This window comes from Ailuropoda melanoleuca, chromosome 2 (genome assembly GCF_002007445.2).
Source record: "Ailuropoda melanoleuca isolate Jingjing chromosome 2, ASM200744v2, whole genome shotgun sequence".
Lineage (NCBI taxonomy): Eukaryota > Metazoa > Chordata > Mammalia > Carnivora > Ursidae > Ailuropoda > Ailuropoda melanoleuca.
This window is the reverse complement of record NC_048219.1, coordinates 135,621,743-135,645,406: the sequence shown is the minus strand read 5'-3', so window position 1 is coordinate 135,645,406 and position 23,664 is coordinate 135,621,743. Positions and strand designations below refer to the sequence as shown.

The 23,664-nt window shown below is 37.2% G+C and overlaps 2 protein-coding genes across 2 annotated transcripts in view; one reads left to right on the top strand and one right to left on the bottom strand.

Annotated features, from left to right (window-relative positions):
* Nucleotides 1–6,279: 6,279 nt before the first annotated feature.
* On the bottom strand, nucleotides 6,280–13,579 carry LOC117795941. The gene is made up of 3 exons (XM_034642199.1): nucleotides 13,420–13,579; nucleotides 12,749–13,077; nucleotides 6,280–6,626 (listed from the first exon to the last, which is right to left on the bottom strand). Exons 1-3 carry the CDS (start codon nucleotides 13,577–13,579, stop codon nucleotides 6,417–6,419), a joined length of 699 nt encoding a protein of 232 aa, XP_034498090.1. The 3' UTR covers nucleotides 6,280–6,416.
* SCN9A (sodium voltage-gated channel alpha subunit 9) overlaps nucleotides 13,176–23,664 on the top strand; it is a 172,465-nt gene continuing 161,976 nt past the window's right edge. The window contains 1 exon segment of the mRNA XM_034654677.1: nucleotides 13,176–13,473. The gene's annotated coding sequence lies outside the window, so the exon portion shown is untranslated.

Sequence of the window (23,664 nt, the reverse complement as noted above, 5' to 3'; positions counted from 1 at the left end):
TTCAATGGGAGTAGTAAATATGTCTAACCCCTGGTTCGTAATGAGAATTTAATGTGATTCTGTGCCAATGTCTGGGACGTCATGAACACTCAAAAAACTTAGTTACCTATCACTCTATTTGTGTGTTTATCATTGAGCCTTAATCGTGTGTTTTGTGGATCAAACCCAGTGTTAAAAGGTATTTTTACAGATATGGTCTTACATATTCTCACAGGCTCAGACAAGGCATATGTGACTGTTCTCAAGCTGAGAGAACTAGAACTTAGAATGTTCAACACATTAACAAGCTTCACCTTCTCAAGAGCCCAGGCTTTTAGACACCACATAAGCTTCATCCTTTCATAGGGTTGTTGCATCTTCTTTTTAAAAAGGGAAAGACGTTCTTTAATACTGACACAGACGTATTTGTTTAGCTTTGTTTATATAGAGGAATTTTGAAATTAAGCGTAGGAAAGAAACAAGATTGCATTATCCTACAGCTCATTACTAGTGATACCACAAAGTTAAATCACTAAGGAAAATGATAGAAAGCAAACTGATTGATAGAAGAATGTTAAAGGAAATAAATAAATCAGTCAAAATGCAGTCATTGTGTTTTTAATTCCTGAGAGCTACAATGTCTTTGCCAACCCAGCTTGGAGATACAGATCATTTTCCAAATATGTATACTATGGAAGACTTCCAAAAACCTGTAAGGTAGATCATTAAAAGCTACAATTAGCCAGTGGCCATCATTTCAGCCTTCTGTCGCCATCCTCTTCCTTCTTCAGGTCCCATGAGGCTGATGTTTATGATAATATCCCTTAATGTGGGTTAATGGCCTAAGAGGTCAGGAAAACAATTTGCATCAATCGGGACAGTTTACAGTTCACTGATGGCCTGGCTCATATACATTTTTTTGGGGGGGGGAGTGTCCATAAATCAGAAGTACATACACATGGTTGAATCTTCAACAATATGTGCTTTCTTTGGACAACGGTATTGAAGCAAAGAATGTAATAAATTCTCTGACAAGCATCTGGAGTTCAAGCTATCTGTACTTATTAAGTCCAGATCTTTTGTGTATTATTTGATTTGGGGTGCACTCTGTGTTTTTATCATACTACACAGTCTATCTCCAGACAAGAGGCTGTCAATGCTGCCATGGTTGGTACAAGTCCATGAAGAGTTTTCACCTGTTCTCAACTTCAGACTTCATGTCAGGGCTCAGTGCGCCCAGCTGACAGCCTCATTGCACGCAGCCATCTAGGTGGCTCAGAGGGCTGTGCAGTCTCCACACCCCTCACAGCTCTAACAATTAGCCCTTCATTCCCTGGCCTCTAACCCTTTTATTCTCCAACTTTCAAGGCCAGGTCAGAAATACTGTTTCAGATTTCCACGGTTTCCCCAGAATAATATAACATACAACAATTGACTCCACTTTTCTCAATATTCTTATGCGATACAGACTTTCTTCTGAGACAGAGGAATCAGAGAAAACTCCCTCCAACTTAAGCAATGAATCCATTGTTCCTGGAGGGGGATGGGTAACACACACCATCCACTACAAGTTACTAACTGTGATACACCAAAATCTTTTTTCTCTTCTGTTTTGCAACCAAATATGGATCCCTAAAATGACAAGCGTAAGTCAGGAAAATAATTACATGCAATGCGATTTGCAAGTAATATTAAGTTGTAACTTTCTAATTTAGAAAATTAGCAAATATATAAAATTAGCTGTATATGTATGTGTAAAGCTTGACATGGGTTTTTTTTTTTCCTGTTAAAGATACTATGTTATTCTTAGATTATGTTGTGTGTACTCCTTCAGTGTTAAAATGTAATTTTAAGAATATATAATATGGGTTTTAAATATTATATTTGGAATTTTTTAATGACAACACTATGTTGATGTCCACACATCAGACTTTCTTACTAATCACTTCCACTTGGATGTGTCACAGCATCTCAAACTCATTATGCATACAACTTTACTCATCGTCCATCATTAAATCTATTTTTCTTACATTACTATTTTTGAGGGGTAGGACTGTTAATAAGATCATCATTGTCATCCATGTCAAAACATTTGATTTATCCTAAATATTTCTATCTACTCTCCTACCTGAATCCAATAAATATTTACTTCCTCCCAATTCTACTTAAAACAAAACAAAACTCTCAGTCCTGACCATACTGTTCCATTTTCACTTCATTAGTTTCTTTGGGTGTTTATTTTTTCTACCCCATATTATTTTTCAAATCATCTTTCCCAGTGTTGTCGAAGAAATACATATTTTTAGAGAAGAATCACGCTTCTAAAAATCAAATACGATGGTGATGATTCATATATTCAAAATATTTAAAATGTCTCCCTTCCAGATTAACGCCAGACAATGTAGCAGGGCGTATTCAAGACATGAACTTCATCTATACAGAGACTGAAGTTACCTGCAGTGTGCAAAGGCTTCTATTTGTACATGATATTCTCTCTGCCTGGAATGTCTTCTTCCTCCAACCAGCCTCACCCATCTGACTTAAGTCATGAACAAACTCCTAGGTCCAGCTCAAGCATTATTTTTTGGGGGGATACTTTTGCTGGCACCCGCACAAAAAATTACCATAAAATGTGGTAAAAGTTTGATAAGGGGAAGTTCAGGAGATAATGGAAGCATGGAGAAGTAGAATTTAACCCCTACTTAGTTCATCAGTCAGGGTTTAGTGAATGTGATATCTAAGATCTGCAGGATGATAGATGTGGGGTAAGCACAGGTGTTGGGGCAGAATGCTCCACCAAAGGAAGGCGCAAGAACAGAGCTTTGCTGCTACAGGTAACACTGCATACGTTTGGGCATTTGACCGTCATCCTGAAGGTCACCCATTAAAAAGGGAGCATGGAGAATTGATCAGAGTTGGTAATGCTGACGGGTGTCAGAGCAGGTATGCAGACTGTTTTCTATAACTCAGATAAAAGTTCATGCAACTCAAGCTAGGATGGTGGGAATAGTGATGCAAATTAATAACTTTGAGAAACTGATGTAAATTCCACCCCCCCAAAAAGAAATAAAGTAAGGAAAAAGAAAGAGGGAAGGAAGGAAAGAAAAAAAGAAAGAAAAAAGGAGGAAAGAAATCTCAGGAAAAAAGGAAAACATTTGCTCTATTTTTCTTTCCTTTCTCCTTTGCTGAGATAAAATAAAAAGTGTCTACTTTTCTAGAGACCACCAAATCTCTAACATTTGCCATTGCCCTTTTCCTTTGTCAACATGTACTAGGGTTTCTTTGATCATTTGTGAACAAAAGCCATTCAAAGCCAACCCCGAAGCAAACACACAAAGTTATGAAATAGTACTTTGGTGATTAACGGTTTTTGTTTTAATATTTTATTTATTTATTTGAGAGAGTGAGACAGAGAGAGAGAGAGCACAAACAGGGGCAGGGGCAGAGGGAGAGGGAGAAGCAGACTTCTCACTGAGCAAGGCACAACGTAGGGCTTGATGTGGGGCTCGCCTCATGGATCGATCCCAGGACCTGAGATCATGTCCTGAGCCAGAGTCTGATGCTTAACCGACTGAGCCACCCAGGCGCCCTGGTTAGCAATGTTAGTAATGTTTTTGCATTTCATCACAAAGGACAAAGATCATCATTAGATGCCTCCCTACATCTGCCTTTACTTGCCATGACTTTTTCTTTTCTCCTCTCCTTCAAGAGTATAGACCAGCAAAAGTAGGAAAATTGAGAGGAGAAATTAGGGGCAATGCTTAAGTGTGATATCTGTTTAGAACTCTATTCGGGATTATTCAAAGCCTTGCCACACTCAAGAGTAATCTACTTTTAAGACGCGTTCAGGCCTTAGAAGACAACCAAGGCCCTGGAATTAAATAGACCTTCCTGAAGAGCTATATGAACATCTCTTCCGAAGAGCGTGGGTGCCCCACGGATACTATCACTTACCTCTTCACTCCATGCCATTTCAACAGTGCTTTTATTCCACAGGCACTTCCCTGTTTCTCCCCTTGGTTTCCTGTCTGGCTAGTGGTTCTACCTGGTACCTCTAACCACCATATCTTGAATTTCCTCCAACCTATTTTATTGTAATGGAAGAAGTAAAAATATCTTGTTCATAATATAACCAATTTTATTCGAGATATACTTTAAGAATAAATTATGCTTTATAAAATGTTAATTATGTTTAAATTTTCAAAAAATTTAAATATCCTAACTTCTATGCCTATTTATACTGTCCCTCTTCTGTTTCAAATTTATATATATTTCTGAGAGAGTTTTGTTTTGCTTTGTTGTAAATCAAGAGACTGTCACACAAAGTTATATGACTCGAGGAAGGCTTTTCTGTATCACGTGTAGTCCCCTTAAAATGAGGGGCACATGGGTGACTCCGTCGGTTAAGTGTCTGCCTTCAGCTCAGGTCAAGATCCCAGGGTCCTGGGATGGAGCCCCATGTCAGGCTCCCTGCTCACTTGGGAGCCTGCTTCTCCCTCTGCCCCCCCCCACTTGTGCTCTCTCTTTCTCTGTGTCAAATATATAGATAAAATCTTAACAAAGTAAAAAAATAAAAAATAAGTTAAATGAATATTTGTGACAAAATCATAAGTAGAGAAAGAGAAGTTTGCATAAAACAATTACAAACTGTTAAAAATATATGTCAACATTAAAAAAATACATATCTCAGAAAAAGAAAATAAATCTAAATTAAACCTGTCATATTTATTAGCTGAAATAACTTCTTTGCATATCACTCTTAAGAATACTCATAAGTGGTTCCCTTCTGCTTATCTAGAGATGGCTTTTAAATCTGAACATCAACAAAACATACTTTTCCCTTTGTTTTTCATGTAAAGAAAATTATAACAAAATCCATATGAGGAAAACTACAAAACAGATGAATAAAATCAAAGAACTAAATCAACGGAGAGATATTCTCTGTTCATAAACAGCAAGAGTCAATATTGTCAAAATCTCAGTTCTTCTCAACTTGTTCCATAGATTCATTGCAATCCCATCAAAATCGTATCTAGTTATTCTATGGATATTAACAAACTGATTCTAAAGTTTATGTGGAAAGGCAAAAGGCCCGGGTTATTGAAGGAGAACAAAGTTGGAGGACTGACATTACCTGACTTCAAAATTTACTATAAAGCTATAGTAATCAAGATAGTGTTGTTGGTGAAGCCAATATTATAATGGTGAATAAATGTCAGTATATATTTGTCCAAACTCATAGAATGTACAACACCAAGAGTGAACTCTAAGGTTAACTACGGATTTCTTGTGATTGTAATGTGACAATGTAGGTTCATTCCTGGGTTAAAAAATGTACCATTCTGTTGAGTGATGCTGATAATGGGGGAGGCTATACATGGGTGGGGGTTGGGGGTATATGAGAAATCTCTATACTTCTCTCTCCATTTTGTTGTAAATGTATAACTGAGAAAGAAAGAAAGAAAGAAAGAAAGAAAGAAAGAAAGAAAGAAAGAAAGAAAGAAAGAAAGAAAGAAAGAAAGAAAGAAAAAGAAAGAAAGAAAGAAAGAAAGAAAGAAAGAAAGAAAGAAAGAAAAGAAAAGAAAGAAAAAGAGGGAGAAAGGGGAAAGGAAGGAAAGAAGGAAGGAAGGAAGGAAGGAAGGAAGGAAGGAAGGAAAGAAAGAAAGAAAGAAAGAAAGAAAGAAAGAAAGAAAGAAAGAAAGAAAGAAAAAGAAAATAATGTAAAAGGTTTTCAGATGACTTTCTAAAATATTTGACATTGTGAACACCAGGTGGCAGTAGATGCAGCATTTATTAAAAATGAATGAGGGAGGAAGAAAACGATTTTGAACTATATGTATATAAATTAATAGTATATACAGAGTATTCACTGTATGATGCAGTGTGCTAGAATTAGTATTGGGGTACCTCTGAAGGAAAGTCATAAAGATAACTTCATATTTGAGCCTATGGCTTCTATTCAATTAAATCTCATTTGATTACTTCTCTTCATTTGTATCAAAATACATTAATTAGCTATTTGGCAACACCTTCCAGAAGTGGGAGTCATAGAAAAAAATATGAATACATGTTGCTCACAAATAATAATTTTTCTGGAGGTTTTATGTTTCAATAAAAGAATGTTCAATTTAAATCTGACTTAGAAAATTGCACATACTCATATAAAAGAAATCTAAAAGCTTAGAGAAGAAAGGACATTAGAAGTAATTTAGTACAAACCTTCCCATTTATGGAGGAGAAAACTAAAACGCACAGAGGTTAGGAGACATGACCATGGAAAGACACAGTAGTAATTGGTAAATTAGGAAATGGCTTCTGTCCTCTTTCTACTATACTATGAAGTGGTTTAACTCCTCTGCATGCTTGATGTCAGTCAACAGGTTTAATTGTGAATAAATGAACTACTGAGAGCTTTACTTACCTTATGTTCATATTATTCATCTACATTTACCAAATTTAATTTTTAATGCATAATTGTAATGTAGCCTGGCCAGTATTTTCTGAACACATAAATCGTGAGACATAGCTGGTTGCTTAAGCACATGGGCTCCAGAGCCTGACTGCTTAGGCTGACACCTTGCTCTGCCATGTATGAGCTCTGTGGCCTTGGGCAAGTTGTTTAATCTCTCACATGTTAGTTTTTTCACCTGCAAAAAAATAAATTAAATGTGAAAAAAAACCCCACAATAGTGGTAATCAGATCATTTGAAAATCTTGTTTTTCAATGATAAACATTAACTATTATTTACATGATAAAATGTTTCAGGGGGCACCTGGGTGGCACAGCGGTTAAGCGTCTGCCTTTGGCTCAGGGTGTGATCCCGGCGTTATGGGATCGAGCCCCACATCAGGCTCCTCCACTAGGAGCCTGCTTCTTCCTCTCCCACTCCCCCTGCTTGTGTTCCCTCTCTCGCTGGCTGTCTCTATCTCTGTCAAATAAATAAATAAAATCTTTTAAAAATAAATAAATAAATAAACTTAGTACTTAGAATGTGGAGATCTATAAAAAGCAAATAAGGTCTTACAAATACAGGCAAGACCCTTTGAACACTGAAACCTTGCAGACCTCCCCAAGCCTGACCACTCTCAGCTCTCTAAACTTGTGATCCACAGACTGAGAATATTTATTCCATTGTTTTGTTAAAACGAAACAAAATTCAACGAGTACATTTAAAGATCAAATTGGCCTTATTCAATAATTCATGAATCGGACAGCATCCCATCTAGCAAACAGAAAGTAGCTAAACAAAATGGGAGATAGGCAGAAGAGGGGAGGACAAGGAAAGAGATGATTATTTTGTCCTTCTTTGGATCTATCAGATGGATTATCTCACTAGTGCAGACCAGGATATTCCAGATTGACTAGTTTAAGATTATATTTCTGGGAGAGGTTGAAACTCCAATTAAATTAGATATTAAGTCTTGGTTTGCTGACCTGGGACTTAGCACAGGTGACTCCCATTTTAGATCTGTTGATTTTTCCTTTTTTTTTTTTTTAAAGCTTCTTCTTTCTCAAATGTCCCATCCCCATCTTTGCTTTAACAAAGCAAAACTACTACTCTAACAAAACTCAGTTATTACCACAGCCTAGACTCTACAGTCAAATTAGTCAACACTCTACTTCTGACAACAATCAAAATAGCGACAAAAAGGATGCCTATATTTCCAAACTACATTTCATGTCACATAATGGAAGTTTCACTTCAGTAAATGTACTGAAATTAATACATTAAATAGCTGTTATCCCACTTAAAGTAGCAGCTTGTGAAGTTTCATCTTGATTTCACTAGCACTATTGCTGAAATATTTTTAAATTTCTCTTTTGGAACTATCTTCAGGATCTGTTTCATATATCTTTAATGGAAGAAAATTTCTGCTCCTTGAGGATGAACTTAATAAATGTAATATGTTGGATAAATATATTAAAATGCTTATCCAAAGCTAAAGAAGATCACAGCTCCCTACAAATTCCTCTAACTGTAAAGCAATTATTGCATTAATATTATACTGTTTCAAATAATGATGACATATTTATTTATATAGGCAAATTAAAGTCTGGAATGAGAGTAGTCAACCTGTTAAAAAAGGTTGCACATGAAGTTTGGGATTACAGAGATTGTGAATTTTCTATTTTGCATATACACATATATTCTTTGTTCTTCTGAGAATTGCATTTATATACAGTGAATCTTCATTTCTGATACCGTATTTTTCATATGTAGAGGTTCCAATTTGTTGTTTTTATATCTTCTATTTCTCTCCTCATAATGTTCAGATTTTTCTCTATGGTCTTTTTTTTTTTAAAGATTTTATTTATTTGATAGAGAGAGACACAGCGAGAGAGGGAACACAAGCAGGGGGAGTGGGAGAGGGAGAAGCAGGTTTCCCGCTGAGCAGGGAGCCAGACGCGGGGCTCGATCCCAGGACCCTAGGATCACGACCTGAGCCTAAGGCAGACACTTCACGACTGAGCCACCCAGGCACCCCAGATTTTTCTCTATGGTCTTGAGCATACAGAGCACACTTATAACATCGAACCAACCGTCCTCAACTGTTAATTCTATTGTCTTTGCTCTTTCTAGATCTGTTCCTGTTGATTGACTTTTCTGTTGACCATGGCTCATATTTTCCTTCTTTGAATTCCTGGTAAGTTTTTAAGTCTGATGCTAGTCAGTGTTAATTTTACGTCATTAAGTCCTTTAGAAAGTATTGGACTTTATTCTGGCTAGAATTTAAGCAAGTTGAGTTCAGTTGGGTCCTTTTAAGTCTGCTTTTAAGCTTTGTTAGTGTAAATCCAAAGCAACTTTAATGTAAAACTAATATAGCACCATTACAAGACAACACCCTTCTAAGGACTCTCCAATATCTCATGTGTGATGAAATTTTTCAATTTGGTTGGGGGAAACACAAATTATTTCTAACCCATGTGAAGTCTAGGGATTTTTGTGACCTACAGTTTTCCATTAGCTCCTTCCCTAGCCTTAGGTATTTTGGTTCTCACACCACCACGTCAGTATCCACCAAAAACTTGAAGGCACTCCTCTGCAGATCTCTGTATAGGTCTCTTCTCTGTGGTACTCTGTCCTACAAATTCTAGCTGTTTCTGCCTCTCAAACTCCAGTTTCCATCTTGTCAATTCAGGGAGATTGTGGGGCTCTTTTTGTATTTTCCCCTACCTGTGCTACAGTCTGGAAACTAATTTCATGTCGTAAGTTGGGACCATCATAAGACGCACCTTGTTTATGTCCTTTCTCTCGGTGGTCACAGTCTTATGTATCATGTTGCCCAATGTCTAAACACAAATTTTTCATATATTGGGTCACCTAGTCTAGTTTAAGGTTTCTGCAAGAAGAGAACCTTGAGAACAGCAGTTTTGATGAAAAGGCATTCCATAGAAAGCATCTGATCAGCAAAAGTGTTGTTCTGATAAAGGACTCATTGGTGGACTGTTTGACTTAGTGGGAATTCTTCATGAATACTTGACCAATCAATATACTACAAAGCGTCTACTACATGCAAGAAAAAACACGTTGATTTTTCTTCACATGAGTTTACTGGCACAAAAGCTTACACCATGTCAATTTAGAAAAGCCAATACTCTAATGCTGATACATTTAGGAACCACTTTTCTTTCGGTTGTTTCATTCTGCATAATTTGTCCATCTTTCTTATTATTCCAACCTATGAGTGATAATCTTCCTTGTGCATTGAACTGTTTTAATTCTTTAAACAGTTCTCTTTCTCTTTAATCCTAATTTGAAATCTGACTTTTGAAACCTGCTTTTTAGCTATGTATACACAAAAAATTGTAGTTTTCTTTCATTTTCACAACAGCATAATTGTTTTTACTTAACTTAGAGTATTGTCACATAGCAGCTATTAGAAGATAAATATAGACTTATAATAATCCTATTTAATGAGAAAAAAACAAACGCTTCTGGTACTGTACTGTTTAATTTACTGTCTTCATATTACTGCCTATTTCTCTCTCCTCCAGAAACTTTATAGAAGTTTTAACAATTGGAGAGGCAATTGTGGACAAGATAGAAGTGTGGATTTCCATGGTATCACAAAATAAAATAAATTTTTATTCCTATTATGGTTTTGAAATATATTATTAATTTCAACACATAAACATATCTACTTTTTGTGTCCAAATTATAGAACATTATTTATGAATAGCCTTAGGAATTTATTGGTTGTTGGCTGGTTCAACCAGATGTCTTTCCTGCCTCCCATAATTCAAGCCTACCCTTTAATCTTCTCAACAGCACAGGTAACACCATCACTTAATGTTGGATGAACTCTCAGGTATGTTTTGTATAATATTTAATAAGAGTTTCAAATAGTCTTTTCCTGGATTTAAACAGAGACAAAAATCTCAGAGCTGCCAAAAAGGCAATAAAAATACAGACAGCATAGAGTAAAAGCAACAGATTACAAAATGTTTGGGAGACTAAAAATGACACATAAAATATATATGGGGTAAATGGTTGAAAGATAAAAGAGAATTGGGAAGATAATGAATAATATACACCATGCTTTGCCAATGAGCTCATAGGCAAATCCTTCCAGGGATCCTTCAGACAGACCAAGGAAGTTTTGTTTTGGACGACCCACAACAAGAATATAGGTATATCAAGTATAATATGTACTTGTGACTGAACTCTTAGAGTAGAATATGTGTTACTAACACTAGACATCAAAAAAAAAGATAATGTCAAAAAGAAATCCATTTTTATTATAATGATTCATGCATTGATAACAAAAAGCAGCAATGTGATTGCTTTATGATAGCCTAGTGTAATGGATATGATTGCTTCATGGTAGCCTAGTCTATATGCTAATGAATGAATCATTATAAAATTTTTATGGCATACAGTATTACGGTCACAGTCATAATACAGCATTGCAAATGTTAACATTCAAAATTGTTAGGCTATGTTGTGGTTCATCTGGGAGTTTTTTCAAATTGTTGCAAATCTCGAAAATATTTTCATATACATATATATATATATATATATATAAACTGCACATAAGTATACTTATGCAGTTCAAACCTGTGTTGGTTAAAGTTCAACTGCATAGTACACTCATTGATAAAGCATTGTGTATGTTATTCATTATTTTCTTAGTGGCAGAGGTGAGAGGGACATTAAATCTCTTTCCTACCACACTGATGGGAAGTACTTTTTTGTCCACTATTAAAAACTGCTACACTCCATTAAACCAATGGATCACCCAGTCCAATATTCCATCACTATCCTAAGTGATGTTTTCTGGGTAGTGCTATGACAATCACTGAAGGTGACTCTAACATTTTATAATATTCATTCCATATGGTACCATTATTTATCAGTTCATCTTGAATCCATTTTTATCTTCATTTTGCAACATCTCTAGGAATAACAAATCCAATAGACTCACTTTATTTTATAATATGGTACTTTGGTTTTTGATTTGCTTTTCTAAAGTTTTGAGTATCTTGAAATTTGTTGATCAAATCTGTGTTAATTATATTAATAAATTTCATCATTTTAGAGGCACTGATCATTTTTTCAGTTGTCTCACTCAGCTAAAGTGTTTGTGTTCTAATTTATCCTCCTAAGGAAAAATATAACATGATTTGAAATCCTGTGGTTTTGAATAATTTGAATATCATATGATTATTCCCTGACTGATATGAGATCAGATGTCAGAGAGCTTTAAGACGGAGGGTTGACTGAACTCATTTTACTTCTCTGTGACTATGCACTGGACAATTTAATTGAGGAGGGACTTGAACGTGGCCAAAAAAAAAAAAAAAGCAGCATTGAATAAGTCTAATTAAAAAAGGCTGTCACTCCTAGTACAGTTGAACTCTTCTTTCTACATCTGCGACCAATCAAGGAAGAGAAGATGGCTATGATGTGGCATTGAGAATTATCCTCAAGTGACCATGTTCACCCTTCTTCAGTGGAGAGCCTGTGAAACAGAAAGCTTCTTTCCTTCAATAGCACATCTTGCAAGTCAAGAATGTAAGGTCAAGGCCCCAGAGCAAACCTCAGAAGCTCAGTAAGCAGCAGGGATAGGTAAACCCTGGGACTTAATATCCTGTGTATTTACCACTGAGTATCATTTCCACAGTAGAAGGTATGGAAGCAAATAGACTACAGATGCAAATGCCCACCACTTACGTTTATACTATACTGTACACTGTACAATCCGATTTGTCCTCTTTTAAGGCCTGAATCCAGAAATCCACCCTACCCCAACATAATCCTTTGATCTTTCCTTCTGTTTCTCTTTGGGAAAAATAATTCAATCCTGTTTTCATTACTGTTAACTCCCAGCAGGCTGCTGTGGAAAACATACATACATACACACCCCCCCCCACACACAAACATTTTCATAAAGATTCATTTTCAGTGGTTCCTTCCCAGCTCTAAACTCGGAACCTGTATGACTGAAGATGTATCCATAGGAGCGGGTCCAGGTCTGGGAAAGCAGCCTCTACCCCACGTTTCCCTCTCCACCCACAACAACCTCTGACTCCTCACTCCTCCACCTTTGAAAGAAAACGCTTTCTTCGCCTGCCTTGAAGATTCGGCAACCCGAGTGATCTGTTATAAAAAGAGAAAAGAAAAATCGCAGCCTAGAGATAGGTCTTGCGCGGCACCTCTCCAGTCTCCACGGGCAAAGCCTCTGAGAAAGAACCGATTCCTAGTCCTGGATCCTCAGAGCCCGGGGCACAGGAGACACTGGTCGGGCCTTTGCCATTGGTCCTCACCTCCTTGGCCTGGAGCTGTCCTCCGGCTTCCCACCACACCATGCTCAGTGACTTCTCGGAAACGTTAGCAGATTGTGCTGAGCAGGAAGGGAGGAAGGGTGAGGGGAGCGGGGGTGAGGTAAGGGAAGGGCTCTTGAGGCTGCTGAACGGACACACACGCGAGCGTACCCGCGCGCCCACCCGATGGGGTAGAGGTGACTGGGAGGTCGAGACCCCCCTCCCCTGCCTTCTCCCAGCGCACATCGGAGAAGCGGCAGCCTGGCCGCCGCGGCGCTCCCAGCGGCTCCCGCAGGACGCTAGCCCCGGGCGTGGAGAGCGCGCGGCGCTGCCTGGGGAAACGGCGGGGAGGGAGGGGTGGCGGGGGAACCCGCGGCGCGGCTGCCGGGGGAGGGAGGGGGGGCGGGGCTGCCGCTGGTCTGGGCGCGCCCCGGAAGGAGGGGCTCAGTCTCCGTGCTGGCCCTCGCCGGCGCTCTGGAGGCGGGTGTCTGGTTTCCAATTCCACCCTCTCGCCAGGCTGGAGCTGGGCTAACCTGGGTGCCAGCGGCTGAAGGTGGCAGGCTCCCGCTGAGCAACAGGAGCCAAAAAAAAGAGGGAGAAGGAGCAACAGAGAGAACGCCGGTGGGCAGAGACCAGGAGCGAAGAAGGGTCCCTGCAGCGCGCCCCCTCCTCACAGGCCAGACTGTGCGGATGCGCTGGACGGGCATAATCGGCGGGCAAGGTTGCAAGTAAGTGCCTTTTCTGTTGCTCCCCTAGTGTGGCGCACCGGGAAGCCCTCGGTCTCTCGCCGGCGCTCGCCTCAGCCACCACACCCACCTGTGTCCATTTTCCCATCTCTCGGTTTTGGCCACTTGGTGTTACGCCACCTGGAAAGTAGAGAGAAGGGAAGCTGCTGAACGGAGAGGTCCAAGCAACTGGAGAAAGAGGATCTGGAAAGGCACCTATTTCCAGTGCAAGGCCGGTCCTTTGCGGATTTTGACGGTGTGCATTTGCTGGCAGGTTCCGAAAATGGGGAAAGGAAAGACACTTAAACTTGATGGTTTGCGTCCGCTGTTTCTTTATGTTTATGCTAGCGAAACTGTTGGATGGGTTTCAGTTCCAGGGGCAGGTCGTATTCTTTGCGAGAAAAAAGCCTGTGTTGTATTTCCCATCTGCAAAGGGGAGCGTGCAGAACGAGCATAGCGGATCCTACCTGTAGGGACAGCGAAGCAGCTCACAAACAGGAGTTAATAGACAAGACTGCTTGCCCCACTTCTCGACACAGTCCCCCGCCCCCAAACGAATAAACATTTTATAATGAAATTCAGAAAAGATTCAGAATCATTTTAATTTTTTATCGGTCTCAACTGAAACTGTCATTTCTTTAAGGGAAAAAAATAGGTATTTTCGTTACTTGTATTAAAGACAAAAGATCAAAACAAGATTACCAAACTAAAAAACTGTAATGCCAACTTCTGTGATTATAACAAACATTTTACTCATTATTTTAGTGGTTCATTTTAAATTATAGTTGCAGCCTTCCTAGTAATGTTTATCTCCTCTGAAGCTAAGAACAATTTTTTATCTGAGAAGCTTAGGGGAGTTTTTAAAAAGCTAACTTCAATAAGATAAAGACCAGATCAACACAGGCTTTTCAAAGAATGGTGGATTTTCAGTTTCTGTGTGTCAATGTTGGGAGTTTCATTTCTTTTCAGGAACACAGTTAATGTTCTTATCTATTTCTCCTCCTTCCCGGTGGGCAGAAGGAAGACATTGTTTTTCTTTCTTTCTTTCGAGAATTTAAAATATATTTTCATAATTTTTGCTTTAACATCAATAAAACCTAACTATATATAATCTGCAAATCAAGTGCAGTGATTAAATAGTCCATTTTATTAAAAAGTCTTCAAATTCTTTTCCCATTTTTAAAAATAATTAAACTAGCATTCACTTTCTTTGAAACTATGGTAAATAGGATTTAAAAATTTTTATTGATTATTCAAAGCTAGTCTTATCTATTCCTTATCTATGGAGTTATCATGATCGTTAGAATAGCTTATTCACAGAATGCTAGACAAGGTATGACATTTGGTGTAATGGAGAGTGTGCCTTCTATTTAGGCAACCGGTAATAGTTTTGCTTAAGGTAAGTTTTTGCATTTTGTGTATGTTTAAATTACCTGTCTATTGGAGCTTCCCTTTTGGAAGTGAACCATTGTGCAATCATGGGACATAGTGATGTATTTTTACAGAGGTTCAGTATACAATATGTCATGATTCCTATGGTTTAGGGCAGGGCTAACTGGGTCCCTTGGTGAGTCTACAGAAGAAAAATGAGTCAGGTCTGGCTTTCTGCCAAGAGCATCTTATGCCTCATTGTGTCCCCTAGGACCAGGAAATAATCATGGGAACCCTCCAGTGGCAGTGCTTCTGTGTTTTTGCTACCTGCTGCTGAGGTGAGTTTTGGCAGCAAAGAAAAAGTAAGAGATTCAAAGGTGGAATCAGTGGGGTCCTATTCACTTTATTCAATATGACCAAACCACTTTCGTTGTGGCAAGAAAAAAAAAAATAGACTCTTGGATTTTGCATTGATAATAGAAACTAACATTTATCTAATTTCTATTCCTAGTAGATATATGAAAGAATGTGATATGCTGGAAGGACTTATTTGGTATTTTTCTAATCCAAGGCATGACCTTGCTAAGGAGCTTAAAGTTTATTAATATAAATGGATCATTCTAAATGTCATAATGGTATGATTATGTTTTTTTGTAAAACTGTCTTAGATCTTTTCCCCCAATCTTTAACATCTGAATAAATGGCTTCACCATCCAAATGTAGATTGCTCTCTCTTTTCCTCAACACAGCATTTCATCCATAGCTACTCTAGATTCGGATCTATCAGTTTTCTCTTCCAAACGTATCTCTATTTATTTATATTTCTCAGATATATCTCTTTTGCCTTGTTCTCTATGTCTACTATGCGAGTAAATTAGCTCAAACCACCATCATAATTTACCTGGATTTCTGCTACAGGCTTCGTATTAGTCTCTCTACTTCCATAGTTTCCTCCCCTGCAATTCACTCTCCATACACAGCAATACCATCATGCCTCTCCTTAAAAACATTCATTAGCTAACTGCATAGAAAATAAAGGAATAAATGCAGAAACATAGAAATCAATCAACAACAAATTCCTTCTGTTAGCCTACAGCTCTCTCTGATCTGGCCCTTCTTAAACCTCACCGAATCCGTCCCCCTCATTTATATGCTTTCGTCACACTGCTCTTTTGGTACTTGGAAGACATGGAATAATTTCACCCCTTAAGGCCTTTTTAAATGCTGTTCCCAGTGCCTGGACTGTTCCTTTCACTCTTTGAATGGCTAGCTCCTTCTCAAACTTTAAGTCTCAGCTCATAAGTCTCTTCCTCAGGTGATCATTCTTGATCACCTGTCAAAAGTAGGGTTGTCATCTGTAGGTCTCTGTCTTGGTACTTTTTTGTTTCCTTCATGGTGCTTATTATAGCATGCAGATATTTTGTGGATTTGAATATTGAATTCTCCAAAGGCACAGAGACCAAGTCTTGACTGTTGGCCCAGTGTCCAGAACAGTGCCTGGCATGAAGTAGTGGGGGGTTCCTAAATATTTGTGTAAATAATGAATCACAAAGATATGACTTATTTCACCATAGAGCACATCAACCCAGTCAATTTCTGCATTTTATGATTCAATTTCTTTTTTATTTGTTGAGCATCTGGTACATTTACATCCCTGCACTATGATTTTGAGGAAGTAAAATATCCTGAGATGTATTCCCATCTTTCAACAGTGTAGGCAATAATGTGTTCAAAGGTAAGTAGATTATAGCATATTTTTAGGAAAGCAATGACCACAACTGGATTAAAATATATTCTGAAGGCAAATTGGAGTGCATAAGCCAATGTGACTTTAGTATGAGTGACTTCTAACATGCAATGATGACCTTATTGGGTTTAATTCTGTATCTTTTGCCAGGAATTTGAGGGTCTCTCAGTAATCACTAAATTTAAAATGTTGTTTTGTAATGAATATGGATAGTTGAATGAGCTCAGTTGATGGAAGTATATTCAAATGAGGCTGAGGCCATAGATCTGGGGCCAGCATGATCCAAGGTGTGTTTACTCCAGGTTCAAGGGGCAAATTATCTCACTAATCCAAAGTGTCCACTCAGGAAGGTTCAGAGAGACACTGTGGGCTAATCCGTGAAGATCTATCACTATTATTGGGTGTGAAGGAAAGGAGGCTTCAAAATTCATGCTGATTAATGATAGTGTCATATTTATGCTAGAATTTATACAAATATACACACTTTTTATGGCAATAAGTCCGCCCATTATTTTTTTGAGTCTGTATTTAAAGATATTAAACATTTTTAGTATTAACATGTGGTTGAAATTGTAGCTTTCAGTTAGGCAAGCAGCTTTGATTTTATTTTTCTAATCTAGCGAGTGACCAGCCACCTTGTTGATTTTTTTTTCATATAAAGAATTTGGCAATCATATTTCTTCTGGAAGGACTAAACTATTTCACGAATTGTCACCAGAGGTTTTGTTAAATTTGTTACTAAAGTGGCACGTTGTGGTTGTCATGGGTTGGAGTGCCTCCATGTACTAATTGAAGCTGTTCCTCTGTTTTACATGTCACAAATTAGCTAATTATTCTTACGCAGAGGTATTATAGCTTGCTTCTTCAGAACTGTGTAAGTTAGAATACCCCTTAAGATGGCAGTTTCGTAATAAAATGGATCTTATAAGATTGTATACAAATAATTTCCGTTTGAGGATTTATGGAAGACCATTCACAGAACGTGGGTAGACTACTTTTGGAGAATGTGAGAGAACAGTTTTGGTATCTTGCCATACTGCAAAACAAAATTTCCTCATTGAAGGTCTCACTGGCTCTTCCCCCTCTATGTACAGCTGGAAGGAAATGGCTTTAGGCAACAGGGAAAGCCATCAGCATTTGGCAGCCAGAGGTAGAATAAACTTTGGAGGAGCAAAACTCTTCTGGGTGGTGAGGAAAAATGCCAGACCATGATAAAGAGAGACAGGAGGTTGGAGTGCCTTGAACAGTGCCAATAAATGTAGTCTGCGACACACAAATTTGAGTTGACATTATATATACAGTTGAATTATTTGATATCTTTTTAGCCACACTGAAAAGAGTTCTTTCTTCTTTTGTCTTTAGAATAACAACTGTATTTGAAGTGAAAACATGCTGTTATTGCTTCTTTTATACAGGAAATGGATTACCTTTGGATTTTTAAGGTGATATAACAGGGAGCCAAAAATGCCATATATTATTATTAAAATATACAATTTCTTTAATTGTAATTTCATTGCTATTCATTTTATGATTTCCTTTTGTTGTGTCAAGTGTTTGAGAGACTGCTATTATTGATTATAAATTTCTTTAAAATGTCTCCTTGGATTTTTTACAAAACTTTCTGAATCATTTACCAAAATACAATAAAACTAATTGCACCTGATTGTTCGCTTGGACATTTAGAGGGAGTAAGTATGCTTACCATCTCATTAACCTACCATCTCTGCTCTGAATATATGCCTTTTTTCTATCCCTTTTTCTCTTTTGTACATATCATCTTCTGAACATTTGAGATGTATGCCAGTAATACAAATTTTGCTCCACTGTTTGGTCAAACTATTAACACAAATAATTGGAAAAGGGAGCTTCTAAAGAAGGATTAATAAGATTAGACAGATGCATTAAAAAATAAGCACAGAACATTTCTGGAGAGATTTTTAATGAAATTTTCTATGTGTTATATGCCAAACTAGACATCCTGTGTCATCTGATTATTTTCAGAAAATAGGGGTGATTTCATTAGATGTAGTATCTGTCAACTGGACTAGTTGCTCATAAACTGTGTATCTTAGAATCTAAGTAATTATTTTCATCTTCTTGAGAGCCTATAATTAGAAATTCAAAAAAGAATTAAGTAGTAGATATGAAAATGCATACAGAAAAGTAAAATGGGAAAATCAGAAAAATTTTATATGATAAAGAAATATCCTCTTATTTATTGATTTAACTCCACTAAGTGATTATTCTTTCAAGTCCAGTGGACAATGCTTCCTTCAGGGTTTAGGGTAAGGGTAGCTTATTAACTGTATGTACATTTTTAATAAGATACATAGAATATTTTATTGTAAATTATGCCTTACTTTGCTTTCTCTGGATAATGATATAAAATTAGCATTCCATATAGATGAATATTATGGGACTAATCTTTATAGATGATCCTTTCATCGAATAAAATATAACAAAGTTTAAGTGATGATTTCTCCCCCTTAACAAAACACATATTCTTGTTACCCTGGACAAACTTGGCTCATAGTAATTTCTGTAAGGAGAAAAGAAATAGCATCTTTAAGGGTCATGTGGGAGCAAGGTTCTTACAATCTCATGAGATCATCTGATAGACTTTCAGGAATGAATGTTTATAGTATTGTTACACAGAGACATTCTTAAAAATTCAAATTACATCCTTACTGTATTTCAGAATATTTATAAAATATTTTTATAAAGGGCTAAAAGCATAGAGCAACAAATTTGTATTCATGTTGGTGCGGTTAAAATGTGTTTTTCTAGGTATTTCTCTTGCTTTATATGTGGTCTTAGCCAAATACTGTTTCTCAAATGCAACTTCAGTGTTTGTAGAATTGGAAGTGTCTACTTCTAAGGGGTTTTATACAAATAAGTTTTCTATTTAAAAAAGTCATTTCAGTGTTTCACACATGATAAGGAGGTGTTCAATAATGATAGACATTTGGTACATATATCAAATAATATAATATAATCAAAATGTATTCTATTTTGAATGCAAATGGTACAGCATTTAAAGTGCACTCTTGTTAACATTTACTTCTAATCCTATTTTAAAAGACAGTTCTAGTTATGCATCTCTAATAGGACCATTCCATTTTTAATTCTCTGTTGGTAAAGTTGTCAGTAATAAGCTATTACAAATTGTTGATGTGCACGTATCGAATGGTGCACTGGGTGTTATACGCAACTAATGAAGCATCGAACTTTACATCGGAATCCGGGGATGTACTGTATGGTGACTAACATAATATAATAAAAAATCATTTAAAAAAACCCAAATTGTTGATGTGAAGTATCTAAAAACTTATAAGTAGGAAAACATGAAAGAAGTGTCTAAAAATCAAGAATTTGTTAACTATCCAATTATGTTTTCTTTCTGTTTTTGAACCTGATCCATCAGACTTTTTCATTAGTAGAGAACAGTCAGTAGAGATGACCTGCCAGATATCCTAATAATGCATCTTAAAACTATCTACTTTGATAGGAATTTTTTAAAGAGCATATCATGAAATTTCTCACTTATGTGTGAAATCAAACTTACTCTAGTACTTCGATCATCAGGAATGTAACTCTGAATTTTTAAATCAGCAAATAAGATGTCTGAGCCTGAAGGAAGTATTTGCCAGTATGGCCATTCACTTACTTTATTTCATTAGTGATCATAAACAAAATCCAGAATCTTGCAAAGGAAATCATCAAACTAAGGGTAGTAAATGAGTTGGTTTTATTTATTGTTTTCTTTAGCAATCCACAATTCTTCTCATTTATAATGAATAATAGACTATGCATTGCCAAGAGGTGGGTCATGGCAACATTATGAAGACAGAAAATGAATATATGAACAGGTACACTGTCATAAAGAAAAATATGAATAGCACCATTTACATATTGTTAAGATTACTGATAATAACATTAACTTAACAGCCTCAAATATGGAGCTCTCTTTTTTTTTTTTTTTAAAGATTTTATTTATTTATTTGACAGAGAGACAGACAGCCAGCGAGAGAGGGAACACAACAAGCAGGGGGAGTGGGAGGAAGAAGCAGGCTCCTAGTGGAAGAGCCTGATGTGGGGCTCGATCCGATCCTGAGCCGAAGGCAGACACTTAAAGACTGAGCCACCCAGGCGCCCCCCTGGAGCTCTCCTTTTTGCCAAGCAGTTCATTAAGGGATCTTCAAATGCTCCTTTTAAATCCTACAACCACCTCTTGAGGTGGGAACACTAAGACTCAGAAGTTTGCTAGCCTTCCCAAAGACTTGCAGTGATCACTAACCCGAGAAACGTGCACATTGTTTTTAGAGGCAACAAAATTGTGTTTATCCTATGAATGCGGTTGTACATATCCCACCCAAATATGCCTAGTGGTTACATTACCAAAGATTGAAGTCTTTTCAATCCATAATGGAGCTGAAATAATCTCCATTAGCAATTAAAGTGGACTATGTAATTACAACATTAGAGAATAAGACAGATTGAAGATTGTTTAAATGTTCATCTTGAATACTGACTCTTGAGTAATGTATTTGTGTTAAACCAAAGTTGAGATTAAGGTGGAAGTCTTGAAGGCATTATGATATTATGAGATGTACCAATACATTTGAAGTGTTTTTGAGGTTGTTTTAAAAGTTGAGTGGCTTTGCTTTCCTGGTCTAGGGATGTCATTGTATTACTCTGATTTGGCCACGATCAGAATGTTCTGCTTGTTTTATTTTGAGGAAATCAAAGGAACTTTCCCAACATAGACGAGTTTGAAAGAAAAGGACTAGTGCCATTAAAAGGGATAAGTGTGAAATGTCTAGGCCTCAAATATGAGTGAAGAAATGGTAGTAAATAGGGAATGAAGCCACATATGAGATCCTGTGTGTTAGGGGACAGAGAAGTAGAGAAAGCAAAGTGACCTTGTGCAGGGTTAGGAAAGAAGAAGATAGTGTTCATCTAAAGTTCTTATGCCCTAGAAATAGAGAACATAGATAATTAGAGGAGTACAAATATTTTTAGTACCCCAAATTTGTACACTCAAATGTAATCTAAATCGTAGTACTTATTGTCACAAAGAGACAGTGATTTATGTCAGTTAAAGTGTTTAACATTAAGGATTCAAGGTGTTTACTCTTAAGAGTTTTAAAATATTTTGGAAAATTAATTTATTTTGCCTTATATTTATAATTGTCTAATGCAAATGATCTTTAAATATCTAGCGTCTACTTAGATACTGTACTTTGAATGGGGTGTATAAACATGACAATTGGAACCTTGAGTTCTCTGATACATCTGAGTTCTAATGGTTGTTGACTGGCAGCTTGTCCACTAAACTGTTAAGGTTTTCAGGGTAGAGACCATAGCTGTTCATATTGGAATCCTGCATGGTGACTTATATGCAGTCATTCTCAATACAGATTTGCTGAAGAAATGAATCATATTTATTACACAAATATATGCTTAACTCATTACAAATAGCTCCTTTTCACTGAAACTTACTTTCTAAGTATGTGAGAGAAATAAGTTAAGATGAGTTTAGTAATTTAGACTTCTCAAACCCAGCTTTTTATCATTACTAGGTCATGATGAAACAGTCGTATTTCTTCTTTCTTACTCAGGAAAGGAATAGCACTCCTGCTTATTTTTTTGCCACAGTTTGGGTTCATCAATTCTAGATGACAATATTGAGCTTTCTTTGCATAAAAGAGCCAAAATGTTTTAACATGTACTCAATTTGATGCACTACAAAGACTGACACCCCGGTCCTTTCCTAACAGTGAGAGTTATCTATCGGAGGATTTGCTTAAGAAGTGGACTGTAGTCTAACAGTTAAAAAAAAAAAAAAGTTAAAACTGAAATTTCCAACTGATTTGTCTTGAGCTGGTGATCAATCATTAAGTTGTATCTGGTTGGCCTCCAAAGTGTGTAGGTCAGGAGTTGGCATCCAAATTGAAATCAGTGCCATTGAGGTTTGTGGGGAGGGAGAGCCTGGCAGGGATCCCAAGGGTAGCGGTAAAGGGAGGTTGAGTGGCTCCAGGTCAGAACAGCATCACTGTTCTCAGCATTTATGTCTCTGCAATTGAACAGCAATACCTCCTTTCCTTCCGTCTTCCTTTATTCACTCTCTTCCTTTAGCGGGTATTTACTGAGTACCTAGCTACTCAGGCACCTTTTGCAGATGGTGTAGATATAGCAGTGAACAGAACATGGAGGTTTCATGCTCGTTTTGAGATAGCTAATGAGAAATAAACGGAAATCACTATCTGTATGCTGTGGAGATACAGACAGCTGGACAGAGAGAATTGAGGGAAGGAGGCGTTATTTAAAAAGGGTGGTTAGAAAAACCTTTTAGAGGCGATATTTGAGCAGAGACCTGAAGGAGGTAGGGAAGTGAGGGAGCTGCGGAAACAACAGGAAAATCATTCCAGTCACAAGAAGAGGCAATTGCACCAGCCTGAAGGCATATTTGATGTGTTTATGGAAAAGCAAGGAAGTCAGTATGGCTGAAGTGCAGAGAGCAAGGTAGAAAGTAGAAGTTGTGGGACTTGTCTTAATTTGGGAAAGGTTACTAAGTCTGCCTAGAAGTCTGTATAATGAGCAAATGCTTCAGTGACCAGCACAGGACACACTGTGGGGAGATGAATTGTGCCTTTTTTTTTTCTTTAAACTGGATCCCATTCTGAATATAGGTACCACACAATCCAAATAAATATTTGGGAAACTCCTAATTTCCGTATAAAATTAATCTTCTTGCCATTTCTTGGTGATTTATATGTAAATGTCTTATATTCTCTAACCATCTGCAGTGAATTAGATTCTTAGAAGCCCTTATTACCGTTTGAGGACAAAAGGGCTCACATGACAGAGGTTACAATTGACAGTATCTTTAAATGTTTAAATTCAAGAAACTAAAACATGGTGAGAATGCAGTAATATTTTGCATATTTTGATTGGTTTTTTGGTATCTATTGTGCAATTTCTTATGAAATACTGGTACTGCATAGATAGAAAGGAGTATTGCCTAGCAAAATAGATACCAAGGAAGCACACATGTATCCTGTCAAACCTGACCC

What these genes read in the sequence shown, in the direction of transcription:
- LOC117795941 (XM_034642199.1), bottom strand. Translation starts at nt 13,579, where the DNA reads ATGGGAAAATGGACACAGGTGGGTGTGGTGGCTGAGGCGAGCGCCGGC. An exon ending in GCATCCGCACAGTCTGGCCT is followed by an intron (nt 13,078 to 13,419) that starts GTGAGGAGGGGG and finishes CCGTTTCCCCAG; the next exon opens with GCAGCGCCGCGCGCTCTCCA. An exon ending in GACAGCTCCAGGCCAAGGAG is followed by an intron (nt 6,627 to 12,748) that starts GTGAGGACCAAT and finishes ATTTTTTTGCAG; the next exon opens with GTGAAAAAACTAACATGTGA.